Source organism: Myxine glutinosa, chromosome 8 (genome assembly GCF_964187855.1).
Source record: "Myxine glutinosa chromosome 8, kmMyxGlut1.1, whole genome shotgun sequence".
NCBI classification, from domain to species: Eukaryota; Metazoa; Chordata; class Myxini; order Myxiniformes; family Myxinidae; genus Myxine; species Myxine glutinosa.
Window position 1 is genome coordinate 59,846,680 of NC_136268.1, and position 26,225 is coordinate 59,872,904.

At 45.6% G+C, this 26,225-nt stretch overlaps 2 protein-coding genes across 2 annotated transcripts in view; one reads left to right on the plus strand and one right to left on the minus strand.

The window, feature by feature from the left end:
• LOC144893281 (uncharacterized) overlaps nt 1-26,225 on the plus strand; it is a 1,021,022-nt gene that overhangs the window by 495,390 nt on the left and 499,407 nt on the right. The gene's annotated exons all lie outside the window — the stretch shown is intronic.
• PIWIL2 (piwi like RNA-mediated gene silencing 2) overlaps nt 1-26,225 on the minus strand; it is a 171,794-nt gene that overhangs the window by 29,060 nt on the left and 116,509 nt on the right. Inside the window, exons 8-11 of the mRNA XM_078782829.1 lie at nt 24,179-24,245; nt 20,485-20,574; nt 10,523-10,663; nt 10,328-10,367 (exon numbers count right to left, since the gene is read on the minus strand). Coding sequence (XP_078638955.1) covers nt 10,328-10,367; nt 10,523-10,663; nt 20,485-20,574; nt 24,179-24,245 — 338 coding nt within the window. The remainder of the gene's footprint in view (nt 1-10,327; nt 10,368-10,522; nt 10,664-20,484; nt 20,575-24,178; nt 24,246-26,225) is intronic.

The following is a 26,225-nucleotide window of genomic DNA, read 5'->3' on the forward strand; positions in this document are numbered from 1 at the left end:
CAGTCACTTTTACCAAGATAACGTTTAATTGTCTGGTGAAAAGTTACCAATTGTGGCGTTTCCTTTTTAAACAAAGGCAAACTATTATCCATATTTTGGCTATTTTGGCTTTACAGAAACAGCTTTGGGAATGACAGAGAAAGAAACCAGTCAAACATCAACACCATAACATTTCTACATTATAACTACGGTATTTTCCTTCACATATGCCAGCATCAAAAGGTCATCTGTGCTGGCAAAGTAGAAAGATCCATGCAGCAATTTCCTTTCCTTATCATTTAAAATGTCCATAAGGACCATTCTTTCAAAAAAAAAAAATTGAAGCTCACATGATCTGAACTGTAAATATGGTTAGAAGAGCACAGCCAATCAAAGATTTGTGAAGATCTTTGACACCCACAGGCTGATGTGAAGCAAAGTGTGGTTATGACAAATGCTTCAATTTCACTGTTGGTGAGAGACTGCCTCGTTTTTAGTTTATCAATAATAATAAAAGTGTGTTTTTGTGTGTGTGTGTTTTTGTGTGTGTGTGTGTGTGTTTTTGTGTGTGTGTTTTTGTGTGTGTGTGTGTGTGTGTGTACGTGCATTAGTCTCCTCCATAACTCCAAAACCATGAAACTTAGTGGCCCAAAACTTTGCATGCATACCAAGGGAACTCCAAGGGATTGCATGAATACAAACTGGGTCTTTGGGTGTGTTTTTGAAAATAATTTACGCCAACAGGCTTACCTTTGGTCAGAATGCATTCAGGTCATTGCTTGGGGTCTTAATTCCACCATTTTGTCCACTCAATGCAAGTATGTCTTGCTTCAGAACAGGTCAGTTTCCATACAATAAAGCTTCATATCTATGAATGGTAATATAGCTGATCTTCATACCTACGAATTGTTGTATTCCTATAAACAGCACAGTGCATATAAACGCCAGTGTTCCTGCCTTTATTTAATTGCCGCAAAGAACGAGAATCATCTCTTTACCGGAACCAAATTTCAAAATTTTAACTCAGGAATTGACCTTAGCATCAGCTCCGACCATTTAAAAAAAAAGTGTTCATTTATCTAATTTAGATATTGTGTGACACTCCAGGGATCTCAAAAGTATGGTGGGAGTGCATAAGCTGCTTGGCAAGCACTCTATAAGCAGCTTGGTAATGGAACACCCCCACGAGATGGAACACCCCTGCTCCCTCCTCATATTGAGCCTATTTTACCTATTTCCTTCCTTTAAAAAGTACATATAGTCGATGAAAGAAGGCATCCCTCTCCCCCACCCACTGGTGCCTCGCCTTTATTGTGGCATTTTGTTTATATGTTTTTGTGCAATCTGCTTTCATTATACGACACATCACTTCCACGTGAATATACACAGATAAAAAATAATGTCCGAACCTCATGTTGGAGTTCCAGCATGTTGGTTCGAGCTATGAATTTCAAACTCCTCCCCCCCCCCCCCACGTGCCTGTGTTGGTGCAACGTGTGGTGGCTCGGGCGGTGCCTCACCTGCTAAAAAGGGTATGCTATTATATCTTTACCTTTTTTGTGCAATCTGGTTTCATTATACGACCCGTCACTTTGACATCAATACATACAGTTAAGCCCAAAATTATTCATACCCGATGAAAAATCTGAGATTTTTGCATTTATCTCATACTTACAAGCTAAAGTGGTGGAACTTTCACTTCAGGCAAGGACATTTAGTTGGCATGAACAAATCCACATTATATTTTGGCTCAACATTATTGGCATAACAACAACAACAACATGCATTTTAAAGGCCATTTTCCCTGCTAGAGCGGGGGTTAGCCGTGCGGTCCCCATGACAATCTTCTCCATTTTGCCCTATTTTCTGCATCTCTCCTGGTTAACCCCCTTGACTGCATTTCTTCTTCCACCATCTTCAGCCAAGTCTTTCTCGGTCTTCCCCGTCCTCCACTTCCTTCTACATTCATTTCCATCACTCTTCTCAACCAGTCACTTTCATCCTTCCTCAACACATGACCAAACCATCTCAACCTGTTCCTCTTCACAGCATCAATCACAGGCATCTTTCGCAATTCATCATTTGTCTTTCTCTCTCTCAACGATACTCTGCACATCCATCGAACCATTCGCATTTCCACCCTTTCCAACCTTCGTTGCTGCTCTACGTTCATTACCCATGTCTCGCTCCCATCAATCATAACACTTCTCACACATGCAGCATACACCACCTTTCCCTTCAGCTTCAACGACACTACCCTCCTCATCAGCACGCCACTCAGTTCCCGAAACTTCTTCCATGCACATCTCACTCTAGCAACCGTTGCCGAGTCTGATCCAGCTTCTCCATTCAGCATGTCTCCGAGGTAGCAAAATGTTTTCACACCTTCCAGCTTCACGCCGTCTCCAAGATCCAACTCAACATTTCCTCCATCTGCAGCTCCCTCTGTGCACACCTTACATTTGAATGTAGCTGCCACACTGGTTAATGACCCTCTCAGACCACTACATTTTTGAGGAACCCACTCAGCGCACATTGTACATTGAATAGAGTTCACTCCGACACCCTTCCTACACACAGCACAGGGCCACTTCCCAGTGCTTTCCACCTCACCACATGCTTTACCACTTGCCATCACCTTCGTCTTTCTGATATTCACCTTCAGACCTTTTGTCTCCATACATTCCTTCCACTTGCTCATCTTTTCCTTCAGTCCATCCATACTTTCCGCAAACACCACCACATCATCTGCATACAACTCCCACGGTAAACGCTCCTTTACGTTCTGAGCCAGCACCTCCATCACAGCTACAAATAGTAGTGGACTTAGTACCGACCCCTGATGCACTCCCACCTTCACCTCAATCTCACCACTGTTCCGGTCCTTCGTCCTTACAGCTGTGCGCGCTCTCTCGTACATTGCCATCACCACTCTGATCAACCATTCCTCCACTCCTAACTTCCTCAATGCCCATGTCACTACTTCATGTGGAACCCTATTGAATGCTTTCTCCAGATCAACAAACCCAAGAAACAACTTCTTCCTCTTCTCCATGTACTTCTCCTGCAACTGCCTCACAATGAAAAGCGCATCTGTCATTCGTCTTCCTGGCATAGCATCACGGCTGCGGTTTAAACATATTTAAATAATATTTAAACAAAACCATGAAAAATAATCTGGGAAAAGTCTCTAAGTGAGGACGTGGATTTGAGCAAGGAGCAGAGGTGGAAGAAAAACGAGATGTAGGGGGCGGGGCACGAGACGAGGAGGAGAGTGAACAAGCACGTGTCCTGTAGGAGAGAAGGAATTAATAAAGAATTATTTTTTCTTTTTTTTTTTTGTTTATTTGTTTGTTTTGTTTTTAAAACGTTGGACAAAGAGTAAGATGTTCGTGAGAGGTATAGGGGGGGAAAGAAAATCAAAGAAACAAGCAAATACTATGAAGGAAAGAACTTATATTCACAAAATACTGGGGGGGGGGGGGGGGGGGGGAGCCTGGAGAGACCAGGCCGCGCAGGAGGTGCGAACAAAAAAACGACTAATTACACACAAATTTGCAATAATTACAAAACCAAAACTAAATAGAAACACACAATAACACATACACAATAAAATAACTAGTGGAAATTTGACAAAGACACGAATGGGAAAGTACTCAAACTTTGATGTCGTGGAGAGATCGAAGCAAGCCTCCTCGCTCGAGGGACCGGAAGCGGAACTTTTGACCGGAATTGTTATTGGCATAACAATTAATGTTAATAGTTTTTGTTTTTATGCCTGTCCAAAATTATTCATACCCCATACCAAATCTCAGAATTGAGGCCAATGTTTGTGATAATGCACATGCTTTTGACATTCCTCAGATTCTTTATAATGTTATGCAATTATTCCAAGATGTATGCATAAAATCTGAATACAATACAAATGTGGTCTATTGAATGTACAGTGAGGAATGTTATAGAACAACACTCTGCTTTTAGACTATAAATTAAGGGGAGCTGATGCAATCATTCTCAGTTCATAGTCAGCATGGCGAAGAAGAAATAACTCAGTGAGGACCTTCGGTTGTGCATTGTGAATGCTCACAAGGAGGGGAAAGGCTACAAAGCTATTTCGAAGCAATTCCGAGTGCCAGTTGCCACCATACAAAGCATAATTAGGAAGTACAAGGAGTTCCACACTGTAAAAAACATTGAAGTACGTGGCCGGAAGCCAAAGGTGTCACCTCGTCTGGCAAGAAAAGTATGGCGAGAGGCCAACAACAATCCACGGATCACCATCAAGGCTCTCCTGAACAACCTTGGCGAGTCTGGGACCAAGATATCAAGGCAGACACTCCAGCGGACGTTGCACAAGGGGGGACTCCATGGACGCCTAACAAGAAAGACTCCACTCCTGAAACAGAGGCATAGAGAAACTCGTCTGGCATTTGCAAGAGCGCACCTGGACAAAGATCCAAGCTTTTGGTCATCCGTTCTGTGGTCGGATGAGACGAAAATGGAGGTTTTCGGGCACAGAGATGTTGCTTTCGTTTGGCGAAAAAAAGGTGAAGCATACAACCCGAAGAACACAGTCCCGACCGTCAAGTATGGAGGCGGGAGCATAATGCTTTGGGGATGTTTCTCAGCCAGTGGGCCTGGCAATCTCGTCAAAGTGGATGGCATCATGAAAAAGGAGCAGTACATCAAGATCCTTGAGGAAAACATCAAACGATCCGCAGAGAAACTTCACCTCGGGCAGCAGTGGACGTATCAGCAGGACAACGATCCAAAACATACCACCAAGTCAGTCAAGAAATGGTTCCGGGATAATGATGTAGACGTTCTAGAGTGGCCAAGCCAAAGTCCGGACCTCAACCCAATCGAGAATCTGTGGAGGGAGCTCAAGACCCGAGTGATGGCAAGGAAGCCTTCCAACCTCAAAGACCTGGAGACCTTCACGAAGGAGGAGTGGGCCAAAATCCCTGTAGAGACATGCAAAAACCTTGTGAGCAAATATAAGAACTGTTTGGAGGCTGTGATCACAAACAGAGGCTTTTCCGTTGATTACTGAATGCGACTTTGAACTGATCTAAGCAAGGGTATGAATAATTCTGGACATGACATTTTTGGTAAATCTGTCAATAAAATACCGCCGAAACAATGTATTTCTTGAAATGTCTCTTGCAGTGATTCTTTCAGCTGTTTGTCACATTCTTATGTAACGTAAGCCACAAGAAACTCATTCCTCAAATAACACGATTCAAAATACTCCGAATTTGGTAAGGGGATGAATAATTTTGGGCTTAACCGTACATAAAAATAGGACCGCGGGTCCTGAAGATCCTGGATCCTGAAGATCCTGGATTTCTCCTGGATCAGGAGAAACAGTCACTCAAACCCCCCACAGACACCCTCAGACCATGATATTTTTAATGTCGTGAACAAACCTTGGTACACCATAGGCGATGAAGGTTGTGATCAACTTTCATTTGTGTGTGTGTAGTTTCGGAGAAGAGTGCAAATACCTATTTTGGGGGGGTCAAAACACCCCCTTAGTTCCCGTTAATGAGCGCAGATTTTGATGCAGTCAATACATCGTCATTAGGCATCAGATATGAGGCTTGTGGTCAAGTGTAATCAAAATTGTGGAACGCAGCTTTTGATGCGGTCAATACACCTTCGTTTGGCATCAGATATGCAGCTCAGAAAACCAAGTTTCAACAAAATCATGTGTAGTTTCTGAGAAGAGAGCAAATACCTATTTTTGTTGGGGGGTGGGGTTGGGGTGGTATATAACACCCCCTTGTCCCCCCCCCCCCCTCTCCACCTTCCGTAGAACCACTTAATGAGCACAGATTTTGATGCGGTCAATTATTCAATAAATTTATTCAAAGTCATTTATTCAATAGGTTCAATAAGTTCAATAATAAATTCAATGTCATTTATTCAATAAACCTTCGTTAGGCATCAGATATGAAGCATGTGGGCAAGTTTCATCGAAATTGTGTGTTTGGTTCAAGCGATAATGATTGAAGTGTTTACAGACTCACTCATTCACTGACTGACTTACGGACAGGATACGGCTCGATCGCACAAGCTCACCGGACTAAAATCCAAGTGAGCTAAAATTAATGTTCATCGACCTTGTGTTGCTGTTCCATCATGTTGATTTGAGATTTCAAAAGGATCAACTGACATTTTGTGCTCCGTGTGACTTTATATATTTTTGAATTGAATTACGACAATTCCCACTTAAATTCCTCTTTGAAAGACCTCTGTTTGAAGGTAAACCTTTGGCACTGTAGTTTTGAAGTATTTTATTTGTGTTTGTATAGACTGCCACAACAAACTAACCAGCAGGATCGCCATGAAGGATTCCGCAGCCGCGCCAGGGTAATACGTGGGGAAATCTCCATGTTATCTCCCTCCGCTTCCCTCTCCTCACCCCCTTACACTCCCCAATCCCTTTTCCCTCCTCTTCTCCCCTTCCCTCCACCTCTCCCCTTCTCTCTCCCTATCCCCTCCTTTCAATCCACCCACTCCCTCCTCTCTCTCTCTCCTTCCCTCTCTTAATATTCCTGTCACAAAGCGACTCTGCCTTGCCAGGCAATGCCGGGTACTTATGCTAGTTTTCAATAAAACTTGATCGATGCTGTCCAATTGGGGATGAAGTCTGCAAGACAAACTGCCTGAAAGAGACTCAACATTAACTTGATAAAGTTGAATGAAAAGAAAAAATTTATTCAGTTGAAGGGGCTCTACAATTATATAATTGTGGTGCTCCATTAACAGTAAAGAGGAAAATCAAAGTGGGAACATGGCTGCAACTACAGAACATGACAAAAACAAAATAATCCAAGCTATTGAAATACACAGCAACCAATTGTTAGCCAAAATCAAGCAATGGCAGAAGTCCGATATGTCTGTAATGTCCCTATACTTATAAATACTGTTGTATTTTGAGCCGCATGCTGAAAAAAATTCACATGATAAAATGTGACATGCAAATCCAAATGATCCTGCAAATAAATCTCACAGGAATTGTGCAGTCCGATTGTGTAAGCTGCCGTGTCCAATCAACATCCTGCGTGGTGGTCAAAGAAGCTTTCCCAAAAATAATAACTTCAGGAGGCAAGGTGCGCCCAACAGTCTGCAAAAAAACAAAAACAAACCAAAAACGTAAATTTTATGCAACTACATAACAGACGAAGAGTTAAAATTATCCAAAACACAACATCAATGCAGGCAATATTACAGCTACAAGGAGTCACACACCGATTGAATAGAGAAGAATAAATAATAAGAAATATGCCATGCATAGCCAGATACTTGTGCAATCCCTAAAATAGGTTGTTGACCTTTGGCCGATGTTGATCTCAAAAATAATTGGTGGTTGAATTGAGTGACCTGATATGCAAATCCTGTTCAAATTTCAAGTCAATCGGATGAAAATTGAGGATTTTAGAAATTGCAACCAAGTTCTTGACCTTTGGCCCATTTTTACCGTTTGACCTCAAAATCAATAGGCTTATTGCATTTGACGAACTCCACCATTTAGTGAATATCGGTTTTAAATTGTAACCTGAAGGCAATTGACATACAAACAGACAGAATAATGCACATGGACCAACCAATATACTTTTAAAAAATCTTCGATTTTTGCAAGTAATAAGAAGAGTACCGAAGCAGTGACACGTTGGCATGACAATGCACAGCCTGTTTCTACAATCTTGTAGACTATGGCTGCCATATCTTTATGAAGATGGTACAGCGTTTTGTTACAGATTGTAATCACCAATTGGAAAGTCATACCTGCAGTTCATTTTCCAAAGGAAACAAGTTTTAACAACGATGGATTGAACAAATACGTATGATTTATCACTTTTATTCTTTGTCTTCCTTCTCTTCCCTTTATAAGAGGTGAGGTCCAACAGTACCAAACTTCTGACCTGCCTTTCCCACTATACTCCTCCACTTCTCCATGTCCTCAGCCATCTCTCTCCATTCGCAATTCACCCGGACCATATTGGCATCGCTCCTCACACAATCCTCCCATCTCAACCATGGGCTACCTCTTTTCCTCCTACCTTGCTCCTTCAACTTATCTGCTCTTTGCCATTCTCTCTTCCTCCATCTGCACCAAGTGTCCAGCCCATCTCCACCGGAATTTCACCAATCTCTCCGTCAAGCTGATTTGCACACCAATCTCCTCCCTCAGTTCATCGATCCTCTTTCTATCCAACTACTTCAATCCTGCAGTCATCCTGACCCAGTTGCTTTCACAAACCTGCAACCTCTGCTGTTGTCTGTCAGCGCTACCGTTTTTTTTACTGTAAAGGTAGGCCGGCGAACCCTCACCACAACTAGCTTGGACAACCTCCCCACCCCAAAGTTATCCTGGAAAATTTGAAGTTTTCCACATGATCAGATTTAAAATGATTCACTCCCCTTTTCAACGACTTTGATTTGCCGCAAAAGTAAGTCGAGAGTGAGGTAATTGACACCGCAGCCATATGTAGCAAGGCTTCAACATGGAAAGCACATTTGATCAAAGTGAGCATGCTTCTGGGTTATTTTGTTCAGAATTGTCGAGCGTTAACATGCCAATGTCAGTCACACATCAGTGCTCTATATCCCACAACCTGTTGAACGGCATTTATGCATGCTCAGAGTGAGAAATTGCCGTAAAGTCTCTGTCATGGATACAAGGCCACGTGGATAAGATGACAAAATGTGAAATTTACGAAGCAAAGGGCCAAGAACAGCTGTCGCTTTAATTGAGGTTCACAGAGCGACATAACGGTTATTGATAAGAGCATTCTGAATTCACCTTTCCATATACCGTATTCATACTATTGTTCAAGCAAGTTGTGCAGTACCTCCTCCTTATGTAAATATATGTTATCATGTGATCCCTTTATAAGGCATCTATTTATTACACTTATACAGGGTAGGGAGGGTAGGGAGGGTGGGGAGGTAGGAAACTAGAAATACTAACTACCACTGAGTAAAGGACCAGAAGGGAAGAGGATGGGAATGGAGGTATCTCTTTATTGTGTACATATAGGTAGGCAGTAAATAGAGGAAAATACGAGAATGTATGGCTGTAGAAGGAAAGGGGGTGAGCAGAATTTGGGAGAGAAGGGAAGGAAGATTTGGAGGATATAGAAGTATGGAATAGAATAGAAGGTAAGGAGCAGAAAAAGGAGAGAGGGTAAAGAAGAATTATGCAATGTTGGCATGTAAAATAGACAATTATGTGGGTCGGGGGAGGAAGGGGGAGATCCCCATGTAAACGCCCCTCAAAATAATTTACTGGATGTGGACTTCATAGGCAACTAGATCTGGAAAAATCGAGTTAAACAAGTTAGAAAACACTTTTATAATGAAAAAACACATGGGGATGTCATTCCCAAAAAACAACCAAACAAGGTAGGAAGGAATGACAATGAAGGAATGACAACACAATCCTTTTATGTTTTTCCATCATGACATATGTTGACATTTTTCCATCCCAATCCACAAACAAATATAAAAAAATGCACAACTAGAATGGCACTCAGTAGAGAGCATACCTCCGCCTGGTTGGCCATATCACTCAATGGTGAAGAAATACTTAAACAATTATACGAGCTGGATCCAGATCCGGATCTTCACCAAAATTGAATCAATTCGTACTTGTCACACACACAACCTGTCCAACAAGTTTCGTCCAAATCCATCCATAACTTTTTGAGATATCCTGCTATGTATCGTCTTTGGCCCTATCTCCCAATGGTGAAGAATCACATAAAAATTACAGTAGCCGGATCCGATTCCGGATCTTCACCAAAATCGAATAATTTCGTCCTTGTCACATACGCCACATCTCTGCCAAATTTCGTCCGAATCTGTCCACAACTTTTTGAGATATTTTGTTCACAAACGGACAAACAAGCAGGCAGACAGACAGGGATGAAAACATTACCTCCATCCACCTTTGGTGGTGGACGTGTTATTTTAATGTTATTATAACACTGTTATATTATAACACTATTATTATATGTTATTATAACACCATCCACCTTTGGTGATGGAGGTAATTAAACCAACCCACCCCACGAATTCACAACCACCTCTAACATAGATACCTTCGTCCTTCATACAACCATTACTTTAACCATTACTCCATGCCAAACCCACCTCCTTCAAATTCTCTGTTTTCTTTCATGAAAGCCCCTGTAGTGTCCATCTTGTTTATCCTGTGTAACCCACCTCAACTATCTATTTTCTACAGATCTCCTAATGTCCCTGTTCCATACGGTTGTTGTGTTTCCCTCTCTCTCCCGCTCCCTTTATGGTATGTCCTATGTGTGAGCTCTTATACGAGCCTCGACTTCATCAACAAAAAAGTCTGCGAATGAAAGCTACAGTGACAGTAAACAATTTTTACATTTTAATTTATTGACATAAAACTAACTTGTTTAGCTTAATGTCAAGAGATAAGTCATGAAAAGACATGCATGCCAAAACTGCATCCACAATTATTTTAAAGCTTGTGACAACAATATTTCAAAACTACCTGGAAAAATGCAGGGTCTATCTCAAGACCCCACTGCTGAAGCTCCTTCTTTGCGTCTGGAGTATGCATAACATTTTGCACAAATTTCTCCAGTGAAGCTTTTCGCTGTATTGGTGTCAAACGGGTGTACTCTGAAACTGCCTGCATCATACAAACGAAATGTACATTTTCCTGAATACAAACTGCAAGAATATATACATTAAAACTTAAAGGACAGATTTAAAAAACAGGGGCAATACCCCTGGTAGAATAAAGCAGTATACTACACTGACTAAAGGTATTTTAAACCAATGTGCTCAAAGACAGGGCAGCATGTAGAATCATACTAACATAATCAGAAGACTTTAAAGAAACAAATACCTATTTTGGGGAGAACCCCCCCCTACCCTCCTCCCAACCCCAACCCTCCTCATATAACTCCTCAGACCCCAATTTTTCGAATGCTCTGCACAAACATTGGTACATCACGGGTGATTAAGATTGTGGGAAAGTTTCATTGAAATATTGTGTGTAGTTTCAGTGGAGAAAGCAAATACCAATTTCAATAGTTGCGAGAAGACAGAGCAGCATGTAGAATCATACGAACATAATCACATGGCTTTAAACAAACAAACCAAAAAAAATACCTATTTTAGCACCTCCCCCGTAGACCTCTTAGATCCCGATTTTTCTAATGCGTGAACAAACATTAGTATATCAGGGTGATGAACTGAACTTTGTTGTCACGTTTCATCGGAATTGTATGTGTAATTTCTAAGAAAGCAAATACCTATTTTGGGGTGCAGCCCCCACACACCAGTCAGAGCCCAATTTTTATAATGCAGTGAACAAACATTGGTATATCACGGGTGATGAAGGTTGTGCTCATGTTTCATCAAAAGCGTGTGTGTAGTTCCGGAGAAGAGAGCAAATACCTATGTTGGGGGCTCAAACCTCCCGTAGACTTCCTTACACCTCGATTTTTTTAATGTCGTGGACAAACTTTGCTACATCATGGGTGATGAAGGTTGTGGTCAAGTTTCATCAAAACAGTGTGTGTAGTTTCATAGGAAAAAGTAAATTCCTATTTTAGGGGGTCAAACCTGGATCCACTTTGACCCCCAGAAAGACCCCCTTAGATCCCGATTTTTTTCATACTGTGAACAAACTTGAGTTGCAACATATCAAATATCATTTTGTGCCAAGTTTGGCCACAATCCAATCAGCAGTTTCGGAGAAGTTGCAAGTGTTTACGGGCTGGCGTTGCACCATCGCATAAGCTCCCCGGAATTGTGTACCAGGTGAGCTAAAAAAAACGAACATGGTTAACTGTTCAAGTAGAAATACCTGAAAAAAACTGCATAATTAAAGTCATCAATCTTTTTGAGAAAGAGAGAATTGAGTCAACTAGCAACAGTACCCACCCTTAGGGGCGGGGCTTCAATTGGGAAGCCCAAATGAAAAGGTAAAATATCAGAAATTGAAGCCTTTTTTATTTAAAAACGATTCATATAAACATCCGTTAAATCATATCACACGCAAATCATCAAAATCTAAACAGTACATGGCTAAACAGTACATGGACGATCACGTACCACGTACGTCTCGCTCGCTCTCATGTTGTCCCGATAATGATCCTTCCGCAGGTTCACCGACGGAAACCTTGTTACGGACTTTTACTTCCTCTAGACAGTCAAGTTCACTCATCTTTTCGGTGCACTGGCACGAGCCGAGAATGGCCCGTGCAGGGGCTGATCCGAGGATCTCATCAAACCGTCCGATCGGTAGTAGCGACGGGCGGTGTGTACAAAGGGCAGGGACTTGATCAACGCGAGCTGATGACTCGCGCTTACTGGGAATTCCTCGTTCGTGGGACACTGTCTCAAGCCCCAGTTCCCATCATGGATGGGGCTCAGCGGTTTACCCGAGCCTGGCGGTGAAGGGCAAGGTACACGCTGGCCCGTCCAGTGTAGCGCGCGTGCGGCCCCGGACATCGAAGGGCATTAAACGTTCATTAAAGGATTACGAAACGAAAAACATTACGAAATTACGTTCACACCGTCATGTCAAACACTACCGTGAACACATACATCGTCACAATGAGAACATAGTCACAATGAACGTTATGCGAACGCGAATATTACACGGGAGTCCAACCCTGAGAATGCTGGAGACTAAAGCTGAATTTGGGAAAACGAAATAGCCTATTTTACTCCTGCAGATCCCAGGATTATCCACCCAAAATATCTTTGCGATCGGTTTAGCAGTTTTTACGGTACCTTCAAACAGACAGACAGACGGACATTTGGTGAATTATAGTAAGATACTGTTATGTCGGGTGGGGTAGTGATATGTAGAGCCAGATAGATCTGTGTAGGTAGGTATTCGTCTGTCACGGTAAGGAATCTGACCTTGTAATAAGTTATTCATGTGTAGGCATTTTGTCGTTTAAGAGTATACTTGTGAGCATACCAGGATGTTCGAGTAATAAGTAGAGTTAGGGATTACAGAGTGGAGCCCTTGTATGTCTCACCTCGTCAGCTAAACCTTTGTCCCTTTTGGCACCGCAACCACTTAGTCACTTCGTTAGGATCTCCTTAGTGCAACATTAAATGACTCCCTTCCCTGACAGTGACTTCGGAAGGAACAGGCAAAGAAACCAGGCCGGGGCACCGCCACCAGTTACATCTCCGACAGGCCTAGCCACATCGAGTGCCATGTGCTATCATCACGCTACACGCTACGTGCTATCGCCACGCTACGGTCCTGTGATTAGTCGGCGCGCTGGGCGCGAACCTCCAGCCAACGATTGCGAGAGGCGCGAAGCTGGAAGGTTCAGTGGAAGTCGCTGGTTGGTAGCGCGCCAAGGCTGACGTCACCGAAAAGGTTATTTAAGCGCGCGCCGAACGACATTTTATGAGGGAGAGACGGAGGGAGAGAGAGAGAGAGAGAGCACATCCGGTTCTTTTTTTGCGCAGCTCGCTATTGCAGCTCTTCTTCGTCTTGCGCAGCCCGAGTTGAGTCGAGTCATAGCCCGAGTGGAGTTCGCTTGCTTCTTGCACGTTTCCTTCGGGAGAGTTGACTGGGACGTGGCCAGCCGATCGTGTGTGAAGATCAACCTCGCTTGGAGCCGCTAGCCTGCGTTGGACGCGCGGTGTTTTTCCTGCTTTGGGGCATCGTGTGCGAACGGAGTGGGTGTTGGCTCGGGCCTTCGCGGTGCTGTAGCGAGGGGCCTCGTGGTGTGCGGCGGAGCTTGGGGACGCAAGACGATACGAGATAAGGCCACATAGGCAGAACATTTTACAATTACATAACAGACGTTTTTCTTTTTATTAATTCATCTTCCTGTGTCTTGTTTCTGAAATCTGTGTGTGGGGACGTCCCGATTAGGATATTTATTACCGGCGCGTGCTTTTCCCTGTCTCAATTTTCTTTGCAACAAGGGTTACGCCTAGGTCCCCCGTCGGGGAAGTGATGTGAGTTGACAAAGTGGAGGATGCAGAAAACATGCTATGATATGATATTTCGCTCACAAGGTTCAGACATACATGGAGGCGGCCATCTTGGATTTTCACGTGGCGACCCAATTTTCAATAGCGTTCTTCCTTATGCCTAGATACACCCACACACCAGATTAGAAGTTGGTACTTCGCTTATTTTTCAAGATATTTCGTTCACAAGGTTCACACATATATATTGTGGCGGCCATCTTGGATTTTGATGTGGCAACCCAATTTTCAATAGCCTTCTTCCTTATGCCTAGATACACCCACACGCCAGATTAGAAGTTGGTACTTCGCTTATTTTTCAAGATATTCCGCTCACAAGGGGAAAGACATACATGGCGGCGGCCATCTTGGATTTTGACGTGGCGACCCAATTTTCAATCGGGTTCTTCCGTATGCCTAGATACACCCACACACCAGATTAGAAGTTGGTACTTCGCTTATTTTTCAAGATATCTCGCTCACAATGTTCAGACATATATATGGTGGCGGCCATCTTGGATTTTGACGTGGTGACCCAATTATCAATCGGGTTCTTCCGTATGCCTAGATACACCCACACACCAGATTAGAAGTTGGTACTTCGCTTATTTTTCAAGATATTTCGCTCACAAGGTTCAGACATACATGGCGGCGGCCATCTTGGATTTTGACGTGGCGACCCAATTTTCAATAGGGTTCTTCCTTATGCCTAGATACACCCACACACCAGATTCGAAGTTGGTACTTTGCTTATTTTTCAAGATATTCCGCTCACAAGGTTCAGACATACATGGCATCAGACATACATGGTGGCGACCATCTTGGATTTTGACGTGGGTTGCACCCACACACCAAATTCGAATGCGGTCCTTCGCTTACGCCCGCACGCACGGAGGGGAAAACCATAGTCCCCCTTTCGCTCCGCGGTGCGACGGGGGACAATAAATCCTTGTATTATTTTCCATTCCCTGTTAAACCTGTGCCCGGTTGAATTAATTTCCTTGCAGGATCGAAGCTGCAGTCAGCGCACAAGGTAAGCTTTTTGCGCAGCTTCCATTTTCCTTCTTCCTCCCGTGTGACATAGTAAAATCCGTGTTTGGTTGTCGCCTCCGAATAAACCGTTTCGACCTATCCGCGACCTTCTGGTGTTAACCGGAGTCGCACGACAATACATTTGTAACTAGAACGGCACTCGGTAGAGCACATACCTCCGCCAGGCTGAACGGTTTATGTTCGGTATTCCATCCCACTGATAGGCCTCTTCTGGATCAGGACCTGAACCAAAATCTAATCAGCCTGTTCTTGTCACCTAACCAACTCTTCCACCTAATTTTGTCATAACTCGTTCACAACTTTTGGAGATATTGTGTTGTATATAGTTTTTGTCCCCGTGTCTCAATGGTGAAGAATCGATTAAAACTACTCCGGGATTCGGATCTTCACCAAAATCTAATCAATTCGTCTTTATCACACCCCAAACCTGTACACCAAATTTTGTCGGAATCTGTCAAACTTTTTGAGATATCCTGATGGCAGCCAAACAGAAAGGGGTGAAAACATAACCTCCATCCAACTTTGGTGGCAGCGGTATTACCTCTTTAATAAAAAAATAATAGATTGTAGCAGTTACCGGAAGCATGACACAATTACAGTGCACCGGCCGATGACGCAACCGGCGAGCGGTCACGTGTCCGGACTCGCCCGGGCGTGTCCAGACTTGCCCTTCTCGGGCGAACACTTGCCTTGCATACCACGCCCTGTCGGGAGGCGCGACTTACCTATTTTGCATACCACACCACGCCTGAGAGGCGTGGCTTTTGTGTGTTCAGTTTGCGATATAAATTGCCGCCCGTTCGAGGGGCGGATTCAGTGTGCTTTTGAGTTCTTTGGTTTTGAGCAAAATAAATAGCTCGGTGAAACTTCGTTCCTGTGTCGTCCATTTTGTCTGGCTTTATCGTGCGAGCACAGCTCCCACAATTCGTGACCCCTTTCTAAGAACACAGCGATGGAGTCAGCTGCAGCTTTGAAGCTCCCGGGCTTCTGGGAGTCGCACGCGGCCGTTTGGTTTGCCCAAGCGGCTTCTCAATTCGCCCTGCGAAAGATTATGAAGGACACGACGCGCTACCACCATGTGGTCTCTGCGCTCACCGCCTCCTCCGCTGCCCGGGTCCTGAGCTTCCTCCAGCACCCGCCGAACACCGACAAATACGGTGCGCTCAAAGTCCTACTCCTCGGTGCGTTTGGACTCACGGAGACCGAACGCGCACGACAACTACTACACCTCCCGGAGCTGGGCGAGGCACGTCCATCTGAAAGCATGGACCACATGCTTGCTCTTCTCGGTGACCACAGCCCGGACTTCCTCTTCCGCGAGCTGTTCCTCCAGCGGCTACCCGGGCAGGTACGATTAGCTTTGGCTAATTTGCCCATCACGGACCCTCGCGCCCTGGCCAAGGAGGCCGATAAATTTTTCTCGGCCGGGCGACATGTCGGAGCGGCCGCCTGGGACCCTGGGCAAACTGAGGCAACGCCTGCGCCACGACCGGCGCCTCCACCGGCCGAGTCCATGCCAATGACGGCAGCGGCCGCCGCGACGCCCCGTCGACCGAACCCGACGCGACCGCCGGAGCCTCCACCAGAGCGGACCATGTGCTATTACCATGCCAGGTTCTGGCAGACGGCCAGAACTTGCCGCCCACCATGCACTTTCGGCAGGTCGGGGAACGACCAGGCCGGCGCTCGCTACCTGCCATGAGCGTCGGCCTTTCAGGCAGCCTTCTGTTTATCACTGACACGGAGTCCGGGCAGCGTTTTTTGTGTGACACCGGCGCTCAGCTGAGCGTGATACCCGCCTCGGTGCAGAACAAACAGGCCGCGCTATGCGGCCCTGCCTTGGTCGCCGCAAACGGTTCCTCCATCCGCACCTTCGGTTCGCGCAGCGTCGCATTCTGCTTCGGGGGCCAGCGCTTCAGGTGGGACTTCATCACGGCAAACGTGCCCATGGCCTTGCTGGGTGCAGATTTTCTTTGTGCGCATGGGCTTTTGGTCGACGTCAAACGGCGTCGGCTCATCAACGTGGAGACCTTCAGCTCGCTCGCTTGCTCATTGAGCGACTCCGCTCCGACCAAGCTAGCCTGCGCGCTCCCGGCCGTGGACGATTTCACCCGCCTACTCACCGAGTTTCCCGCCCTCACGCAGCCGACGTTTTCGGCCGTCGCCGTCAAGCACGGCGTCGAACACCACATCCCGACCACAGGTCCACCGGTCTATGCCAGGGCTCGCCGCCTCGACCCGGCCAAACTCGCCCCGGCGAAGGCAGAATTCGACGCGCTGGAGCGATTGGGCATTGTGCGACGCTCGAATAGCGCATGGTCCTCGCCCCTGCACATCGTGCCCAAACCGGGTGGCGGATGGCGACCATGCGGCGATTACCGCCACCTCAACGACGCCACCACCCCCGACACCACACATACAGGACTTTTCCACCCGTTTGGCGGGGCGGGTGAAATTCGGGGCTACCACCAGGTACCTGGCCGGCCGGCCGACGTTCCGAAGACGGCTGTAATTACACCTTTTGGCCTCTTTGAGTTCCTCCGAATGCTGTTCGGCCTGAAGAACGTGGCCCAGGCCTTCCAGCGACTGATGGACAGTGTGCTGCGCAATCTCACCTTTCTGTTCGTCTACCTGGATGACATTCTCATCGCCAGCACTTCCCGGGCGGAGCACCTCGTCCACCTACGCACGCTTTTCGAGCGCCTCGGCCAGCACAGCCTCATCATCAACCTGGCAAAATGCCAGTTTGGCGTAACGGCCGTCGACTTCCTGGGGCACCGCATCACGAAGCACGGGGCCGTCCCGCTGCCTACCAAGGTGGAGGCAGTCACAAGTTTCCTGCGCCCCCGCTCCATCAAAGCCCAACAGGAATTTTTGGGGATGGTAAATTTCTACCACTGGTTCGTGCCTCGCGCCGCCCAACTCATGCGCCCCCTGTACGAAGCCCTCCGGGGCAAGCCGGCCAAGCACGACGTCGCCTGGACCACAGAGATGGACGCGACGTTCACGGGTGCTAAGCTGGCCCTTGCCAACGCGACCATGCTGGCGCACCTGGCGCTCGACGCACCTAGCGCCCTCACCACGGACGCTTCCGACCACGCGGTGGGCGCCGTGCATGAACAGTGGGTGAACGGGGCTTGGCAACCACTGGCCTTCTTCAGCCGGCAGCTTCTCCCTAACGAGCGCAGGTATAGCGCTTTCGACTGCGAGCTCCTCGGCCTTTATCTGGCTGTTCGCCATTTCCGCCATCTTTTGGAGGGCCCCCCGTTCACGGCGTTTGTGGACCACAAACCCCTGGTCTTCGCTATGGCCAAGGTTACGGAGCCGTGGTCGGCCCGCCAGCAGAGCCACCTCTCCGCCGTGTCCGAATTTACGACGGACATCCGGCACGTCGCGGGCAAGGACAACGCTGTGGCCGATTGCCTGTCCCGGTCCGGCACGAACGCCGTCCACCTGGGTGTGGACTTCGCCCGCATGGCGGCCGACCAGACCGCCGACCCCGCGGTGCAAGCCCTCCGGACAGCGGACACAGGCCTGCGGTTGGCCGACGTCCCCTTCGATTGGCCGCGGCCTGCGGTTGGCCGCTCCCGTGGGTCCTATTGGGCCTCCGAACGGCCCCTAAAGAGGACCTCCAGGCTTCCACAGCCGAGCTGGTCTACGGCCAGCCACTGCGCGTGCCGGGCGAATTCATCCCCGACGCCACCGGCCCCTGGTCCGCGGCTCGCCAACGCTCGGACCTCCAGGAGGCCGCCAGGAGATTTGCCCCCGTGCCCACGTTCCACCACGGCTGCCCCCAACCCCACGTCCCCCCAGCACTTCGCACTGCGGAGTACGTTTTTATCCGGCATGACGCACACCGGGAACCGCTCCGGCCGCCGTACGATGGACCTTTCCGGGTCCTGTAGAGGGACAAGTCATTCATCGTCGACATCAGCGGCAAGCCGGACCGTATCTCCGTGGACCGCCTCAAGCCGGCCCATTTGGACCTCGACCAACCTCCACGGTAGGACCGTCCCCCGTCAACCAAGCCCCCCGCCCTACCATCCACCGCCACGCCGCCTACCACCCCCACACGAATCACCAGGGGTCGTTTCGGCCGGGTCATCAGGACCCCCCTCAAACTGACTCTCCCGGTGCAGGTTAATTCTGGGGGGGGGCGCATGTAGCGGTTACCGGAAGCATGACACAATTACCGTGCACCGGCCGATGACTCAACCGGCGAGCGGTCACGTGTCCGGACTCGCCCGGGCGTGTCCAGACTTGTTGCCCTTCTCGGGCGAACACTTGCCTTGCATACCACGCCCCGTCGGGAGGCGTGACTTACCTATTTTGCATACCACGCCCCACCTGAGAGGCGTGGCTTTTGTGTGTTCAGTTTGCGATATAAATTGCCGCCCGTTCGAGGGGCGGATTCAGTGTGCTTTTGAGTTCTTTGGTTTTGAGCTAAATAAATAGCTCGGTGAAACTTCATTCCTGTGTCGTCCATTTTGTCTGGCTTTATCGTGCGAGCACAGCTCCCACAATATAATATATAAAAATAATATATTTTTCTTAATATAATTTTAAAAAGATGACATGCAATATCATCTTAATTGACAGAGACCACATAATAACACCCCTTAATTCATTAATTAAGTTTTAGTGAGATTTTCTCATCATTTAATGAGGTCAGTGAACTAGTGTAATATACAAACCACCTTTAGAGGCCATTTTTCCCCGCAAAGCGGGGGTTGGCCTTTTTCGGGAACCGTGGTTGTTGTTGTTTTTTGGTCCCCTTTTTGAAGCAATGTTTTACGGCCGGATGCCCTTCCTGACGCCAACCCTTTTTGCCGCCTTTAACGACAAACAGGGAATTACCAGTGAACTGGTACTCAATTTGCCGACCTCGGAAGGATGACAGGCTGTCAACCCCCCTGGCGTTAATTCAGCGATCGACCGGGATTCGAACCCAGGATCCTCGGATCCTAAGCCGGTACCCTAGCCGCGAGCCCAACACCAGGGTTCTGGTGTATTTTTGTATTTGTATTGAACTTGTATTGTATTGTTGTATTGAATTTGTATTGAACTTGTATTGAACTAGTGTATTTTTCTTTAACTCTTCTCCACACTGTTGTGTATTGGGAAAATGAAATTATTACTGAATTCTAAAGAACCTGATCATGACTAAATGAAAGTATTATGCATGTGACGATTTGAAATCTGCATCCAATTTTGTCAAAAAGTTTAAAACCCATTATGCACAAAATATTCACAAAATCCAAAAACATGCAAGTTTTACAATGATACAAATTATTTCAATCAAATGTTTTAACTGCAACTCCATATTTTTTTATTTTTTTTGTTTACATCACACACAATATATGGATTTTAACAACAATTGTTCAGTTTTTATTAAAATGTAATTTTTTATTTATTTATAAATGTTGGAATTTTTAAAGTTACCTTCATCAAGCTGAAGTCTGACCTCATCTTGTCTGAAATACCAGTCATCGATGAAAACTCTGGTACCAAACAAATGGCATCTGGTTGATCCTAGCAACATCCCAAAAAAGAAAAATATGACATTATGACATTATAAATATGACATATTTGTCATGATTAAAGAACAAATAAAATATATATTTGTTTGCGTTGTCTTAACTTCTTCAATTCACAAGAAAGATTAGATAAACATTCAAATTATTGTGGTGATCATAAATCAACGGTAATCAATATGCCTGAAGAAGGCTCAAAGATCACATTCAAAGATGAAAAGAAAACAATCAAACATCCGTTTGTAATATATGCTGATTTTGAAAGTATTCTAGAAAAAATAGATACTGCTTCTCCAGATCCAAAACAATCATACACAAATAAATATCAAAAACATACTCCTTGCTGAGTGCAATAAAATAAATAACAGCAAAGTGCAATAAGAGATGAATTAATCAAATCAAATTAAAATAACATCAAATCCTTCCTCTTCTCCAATGGCTTGATCACAGATCATCAATTTGGATTCAGACCAAGTCATTCTACTCTGAACATGCTGCTTCTGCTGTCTCAACAATGGATGGAGGTCCTCAATGCCAAACAGGAAATCAGAGCTGTCTCCCTCGACATATCACGTGCCTTCAATACGATCTGGCACCCCGCCCTGCTCACCAAACTCTCCTCTTACCAAACTCTCCTCTTATTAAAACTCTCCTCTTATGGTATCCATGGAAACCTCCACGCATGGCTTGCGGACGGTCGCAGCCCTGAATGGAATTCTCTCATCTCCCCTTCCTGTTCAGGCTGGAGTTCCTCAAGGCTGTGGTCTGGGCCCAGTGCTTTTTCTGGTATTTATTAATGATCTCTCCGACTCTCTGGATAAATCCTCTCCATATATTTGTTGATGACTCCACTCTCTGCCGCTCCATATCTCAACGCTCAGATCGGCAGACAGCAGCCTCTTCACTCTCTGCAGACCTGGACAATATCACAAACTGGTCAAACAAGTGGAACATGTCTTTCAATCCTGAAAAATCTCACACTCTCACTTTGTCTCTCTGAAAAGACCATCTGGACGACCCTCCCATCTACTTTCTGAACAGTCCTATCGAAGAAGTTCTGCAACTCAAGCTTTTGGGTCTCACTATCTGCCATGATCTTTCCTGGGAAAACCACACTTCCAAGCTGGCCTCCAAAGCCAGTCGCCGACTGGGCATCCTTCTTCATCTGAAGTCCTTCCTTGGCACTTCTGAGCTCCTCACCACATACAAAGCTTTCATCTGCAGCTCAATGGAATACTGCTCTACCCTCTGGGCTGGTGCTCCTGCCTCACACCTAGCTCGGCTTCACATGGTTGAAACCAAAGCATTCAGAATCATTCGAATCTCCCGCGATGAAGCTGATTCTGAGGGTCTTTCACTCACTCACCGCAGGCAGGTTTGGTGGTCTTTCTGTCTTCGACCGACTCCTCTCCGGCCTTGCTCCCCCAGCTCTCTCTCTGGGCTCTGTCCCCCAAATATTCCTGCAGGACGCAGAAGATCTGCCAGCAACCCTCTTCTGGTGAAGCTACCAAAATCAAGACTCTCTGCTCACCTTCACTCCTTCATTCCTCTTTTCTCCCGCCTCTGGAACAAACTCCCTCACTCTCTTCAATCCCACTCCTCCCTCCAGGTCTTTAAAACAGCTGTTCACCACCATCTCTTATCTTCCCCCATCGAAAACCTTGAGATCTTTTCTACCCCCGTTAAAACACCCCAAACCCACCTCTTTCAATCCCCAACTTCGTCCTTCAACGTGGCAGCCTACTGCTGGCTTTTCTTGCCTTCAATATCTAGCTGCTGTCACTTTTACGATCAAACTATTCTGCAGGAGTCTGTACTCTTCCCAATTAGAATTTGTAGCATCCATGTCTACAGGCTCCACACTGCTACTCTGAGAGCTAAATTACTCTTCCAACCCTCTGTTATTACCCTCGCAGGAGGAGAGGGTATTGCATTTGGGTCAGTTTGTTACTTGCCGGAAAAGATTCCGGCAAGTATGTTGATCTGTTCGTTTGTTTGTCTGTTTGTTTGCAGCACTACGTCTACACCGTTGCATGTAGAATCGCCAAGCTTTGCACAAATATTGGTCTTTCCCAGGAATAGACTGTGCCCAATTGATGACGTCGTCGGTCACGTGGTTCGGCCGCCATCTTGGAAAAACCGAAAAACATTGCACCTCTATCTCCGAAAGTACTGAACAGAAAAAATTGAGACATGGCTCATTGTAAAGAACTCTCCATGTGGAATAAAATATGTTAATGTTGACGTCATCAGTCACGTGGTTCGGCCGCCATCTTGGAAAAACCGAAAAACTTTGCACCTCCATATCTCTGAAAGTACTGAATAGAAAAAATTGAGACATGGCTCATTGTAAAGAACTCTCCATGTGGAATAAAATATGTTAATGATGATGTCATAGGTCACGTGGTTCGGCCGCCATCTTGGAAAAACCGCAAAACTTAGCACCTCCATATCTCCAAAAGTGCTGAATAGAAAGAATTGAGACATGGCTCATTGTAAAGAACTCTCCATGGGGAATAAAATATGTTAATGATGATGTCATCGGTCAGGTGGTTCGGCCGTCATCTTGGAAAAACCGAAAAACTTAGCATCTCTGTATCTCGAAAAGTGCTGAATAGAAAAAATTGAGACATGGCTCATTGTAAAGAACTCTCCATGGGGAATAAAATATGTTAATGATGATGTCATAGGTCACGTGGTTCGGCCGCCATCTTGGAAAAACCGCAAAACTTAGCACCTCCATATCTCCAAAAGTGCTGAATAGAAAGAATTGAGACATGGCTCATTGTAAAGAACTCTCCATGGGGAATAAAATATTTTAATGATGACGTCATCGGTCACGTGGTTCGGCAGCCATATTTGTCCTAAATGGCCGATAAAAAAGTAAATTCCGGCAAGTCCTCGGTCTCTGACAGATTTTTCATCTGTTTGTTTGTCCGCACAGAATAAATATGATTTTCTCAGCAACCGTTGGTCCGATTGACAGAAAATTTCCACCATATGTGCAACTCCACTTGTATAATTCTTCATGATAATTATGACGTCATAGGTCACGTGGTATGGGCATCATCTTGGAAAAACCGAAAAACTTTGCACCTCTATATCTCCGAAAGCGCTTAATAGAGAAAATTGAGACATGGCTCATTGTAAAGAACTCTCCATGGGGAATAAAATATGTTAATGATGATGTCATAGGTGCCTCCATTATGATGTCATAATTCGACAAGTACGAAACTTCATCCGATAAATATGAAATTTCTTGAGCATCATCTAGGGATAAATTGGTGGAGAAAAAAATAAAATAATGATGACGTCATCGGTCACGTGGTTTGGCCCCAATATTTGTTTTTAACACAAAAGCCTTACAAACCACTGAAAACATCCTGGCGAGGGTCTGCAATCTTTGATTGCTCTTTCTTGTTTAGCTATTGCATTACTTCATGACCTCCAGTTTAAGATATCTCGAAGCATCACATTTTTGAGAAACAGTAAAGATCAACTCCAACACAGTTGCACAAGAGGGCGAGTGTAACATAAAACACCTTTCAGATGACAATTATTTTGTAATCTCTATTGCTTTTTACCTGCCCTACAGGAATGACTTTCTTCTTTGGTCGGTGCATGAGAAGAGGCTGATCCATATCTCCAATTTCCAAATTGTAATGGTTCCTGTGTTACAATAAATGGTTACAAATTTACACATTTTGAATTTTGATCATGTGCTGAATCTTTAAAAGTTAAAAGGACATGGGTTGCAAAAATCATCGGATCTAGTGAAAGTGAAGCAAGTGAGAACTTATGAGACTAACTGTAATGTGTGCGCAATTCGGGATCATGTACAAACCTTGCAAAATAATAATAGATTTTTTTCATAGTGTTACGTGCTCCTCCCCAAACTCCGAGCCTCGAAAGGAGTCACGGCAGAAAGATGTGCTATTATGTGTGCCAATGACCAATGGTGAAACCACACCAATCAGTTGTTACCAAAAACCAAGTATTGTATTAGTATCGCACAATAATAACAGCACAAGTTCAATATATTTAAATTGCACAACCAAAATACCTTATAATTCCTATGATGGTACCACCAGCTTCTTAACTCGATAACTCACTGTGCTCCACGTGAGCGAAATGTAACATTCCAAAAGTCACTGTCCCGGCACCAGGCCAAAGTCGATCCACGCTCCAGTGATCACAAGAAACAGGTCGTATCGAGACCAGAACCCAGGTCGGCTGACAGTCGACACTGCCTAAGAGCCGCTTGGTGAGGTGTCGGGCCGACGTCGGTCAGGCAAAGGTGCACCCAAAAGGCGACTGGGAAATCACACCTTCGGTTCACCAGACCATGATGCTGGTATGAACATTCAGCGGCTCCCAAACGGAGAACCACGAATTCCCAGTCGAAATCCACGTTACACACGCGAACCAGGCTAACGGCTGGGCGCGGTAAAATGGCTGGAGCGAGGTGAAAAGGCTGGAGCGAGGTGAAATGGCGGGTGGGCCTGTAATGGAGGCGCACCTGCTCTCCAACAACGAGTCTCTTCGGAATCAACCGCAAAACCCGTCACGCAGGTTTATCTGTCACAGCGATCACGACTCTGTCACAGGAATCCCTTTCCCGGGAAAACCAATCTTCGCTCGCGACCCACGTTCGCCAGCGTCCGCTCGATATTTCAAAGCAGCTCGGCTTTTCTCCCGACCTCTTTTGCTCCGCTTTCGCTTCCTTATCTTTCTCTTCCGGTTTCTCCCGATCCATTTCGTTTTTCTTTTAACACACTAATTTTTCCTTTTGAAGACAGTTATTTCCATTTCACTCAAACTATAAACATAATAGTACATGGAACTAAAAATGCTTCCAGTGGATGAAAACTACAAAGACGGAAGTGACGAATCCGTAACACATAGATCACCCCCGACCACATACTGACCTGTGCAACATCCCCACCTTTTCCCTAGAGTCAATTTCCTTCTAACCCCACTAGTTTCCCACCTTCCCACCCCACTAGAACCCCACCATCCCCACTAGTGAGGGTGAGTGACATTTAATTTCTTAATATTATTTTTCACAATTTATCCCCCACTTTAAATACGTAATATTTAGATGGCTCCTTTGTCTGGCAGCACACAAAACGGAGAAAAACAGAGTACAGTTTAAGAGCGCTATCTGTTTGCCTCAAAGACAGTGTGTGTTGCTCGATGAACAAAATTTTGTGGAATGAAATATGAGGTTTGAGGTTTGAGCTGGCTACATTTATTTGCACCCATTTCTAGAAACAAAAGAATGCATAGGTTTACTTCCAAGACTTTGGACAAAAAAAGATATATATAAAAATATTTTTAAAAGCTTCTACTTCTAGAATTTTGGAGCTCATGGGAGATATATTTTATTCAGTGAATGGCTAAGTAGTATACAAGTCCAAAATCCATCCATTTTGCAAGTCGGCCAAACTCGGTGGGATAATGGTTAGAGTGTTCGCTCTGAGTCCAATGATTCAAACCCCAGCTGAGACATACCAAAGACTTAAAAAATGGCATGTGCTGCTTCCTTACTTGATGTTCAGCATTTAAAAGAATAGAGCAAGGACAATCCCCATTGGTTGGCATTCATGGAAGGGGGTGGGGGCATGGGGTGGAGGAGTAAATTCCTCC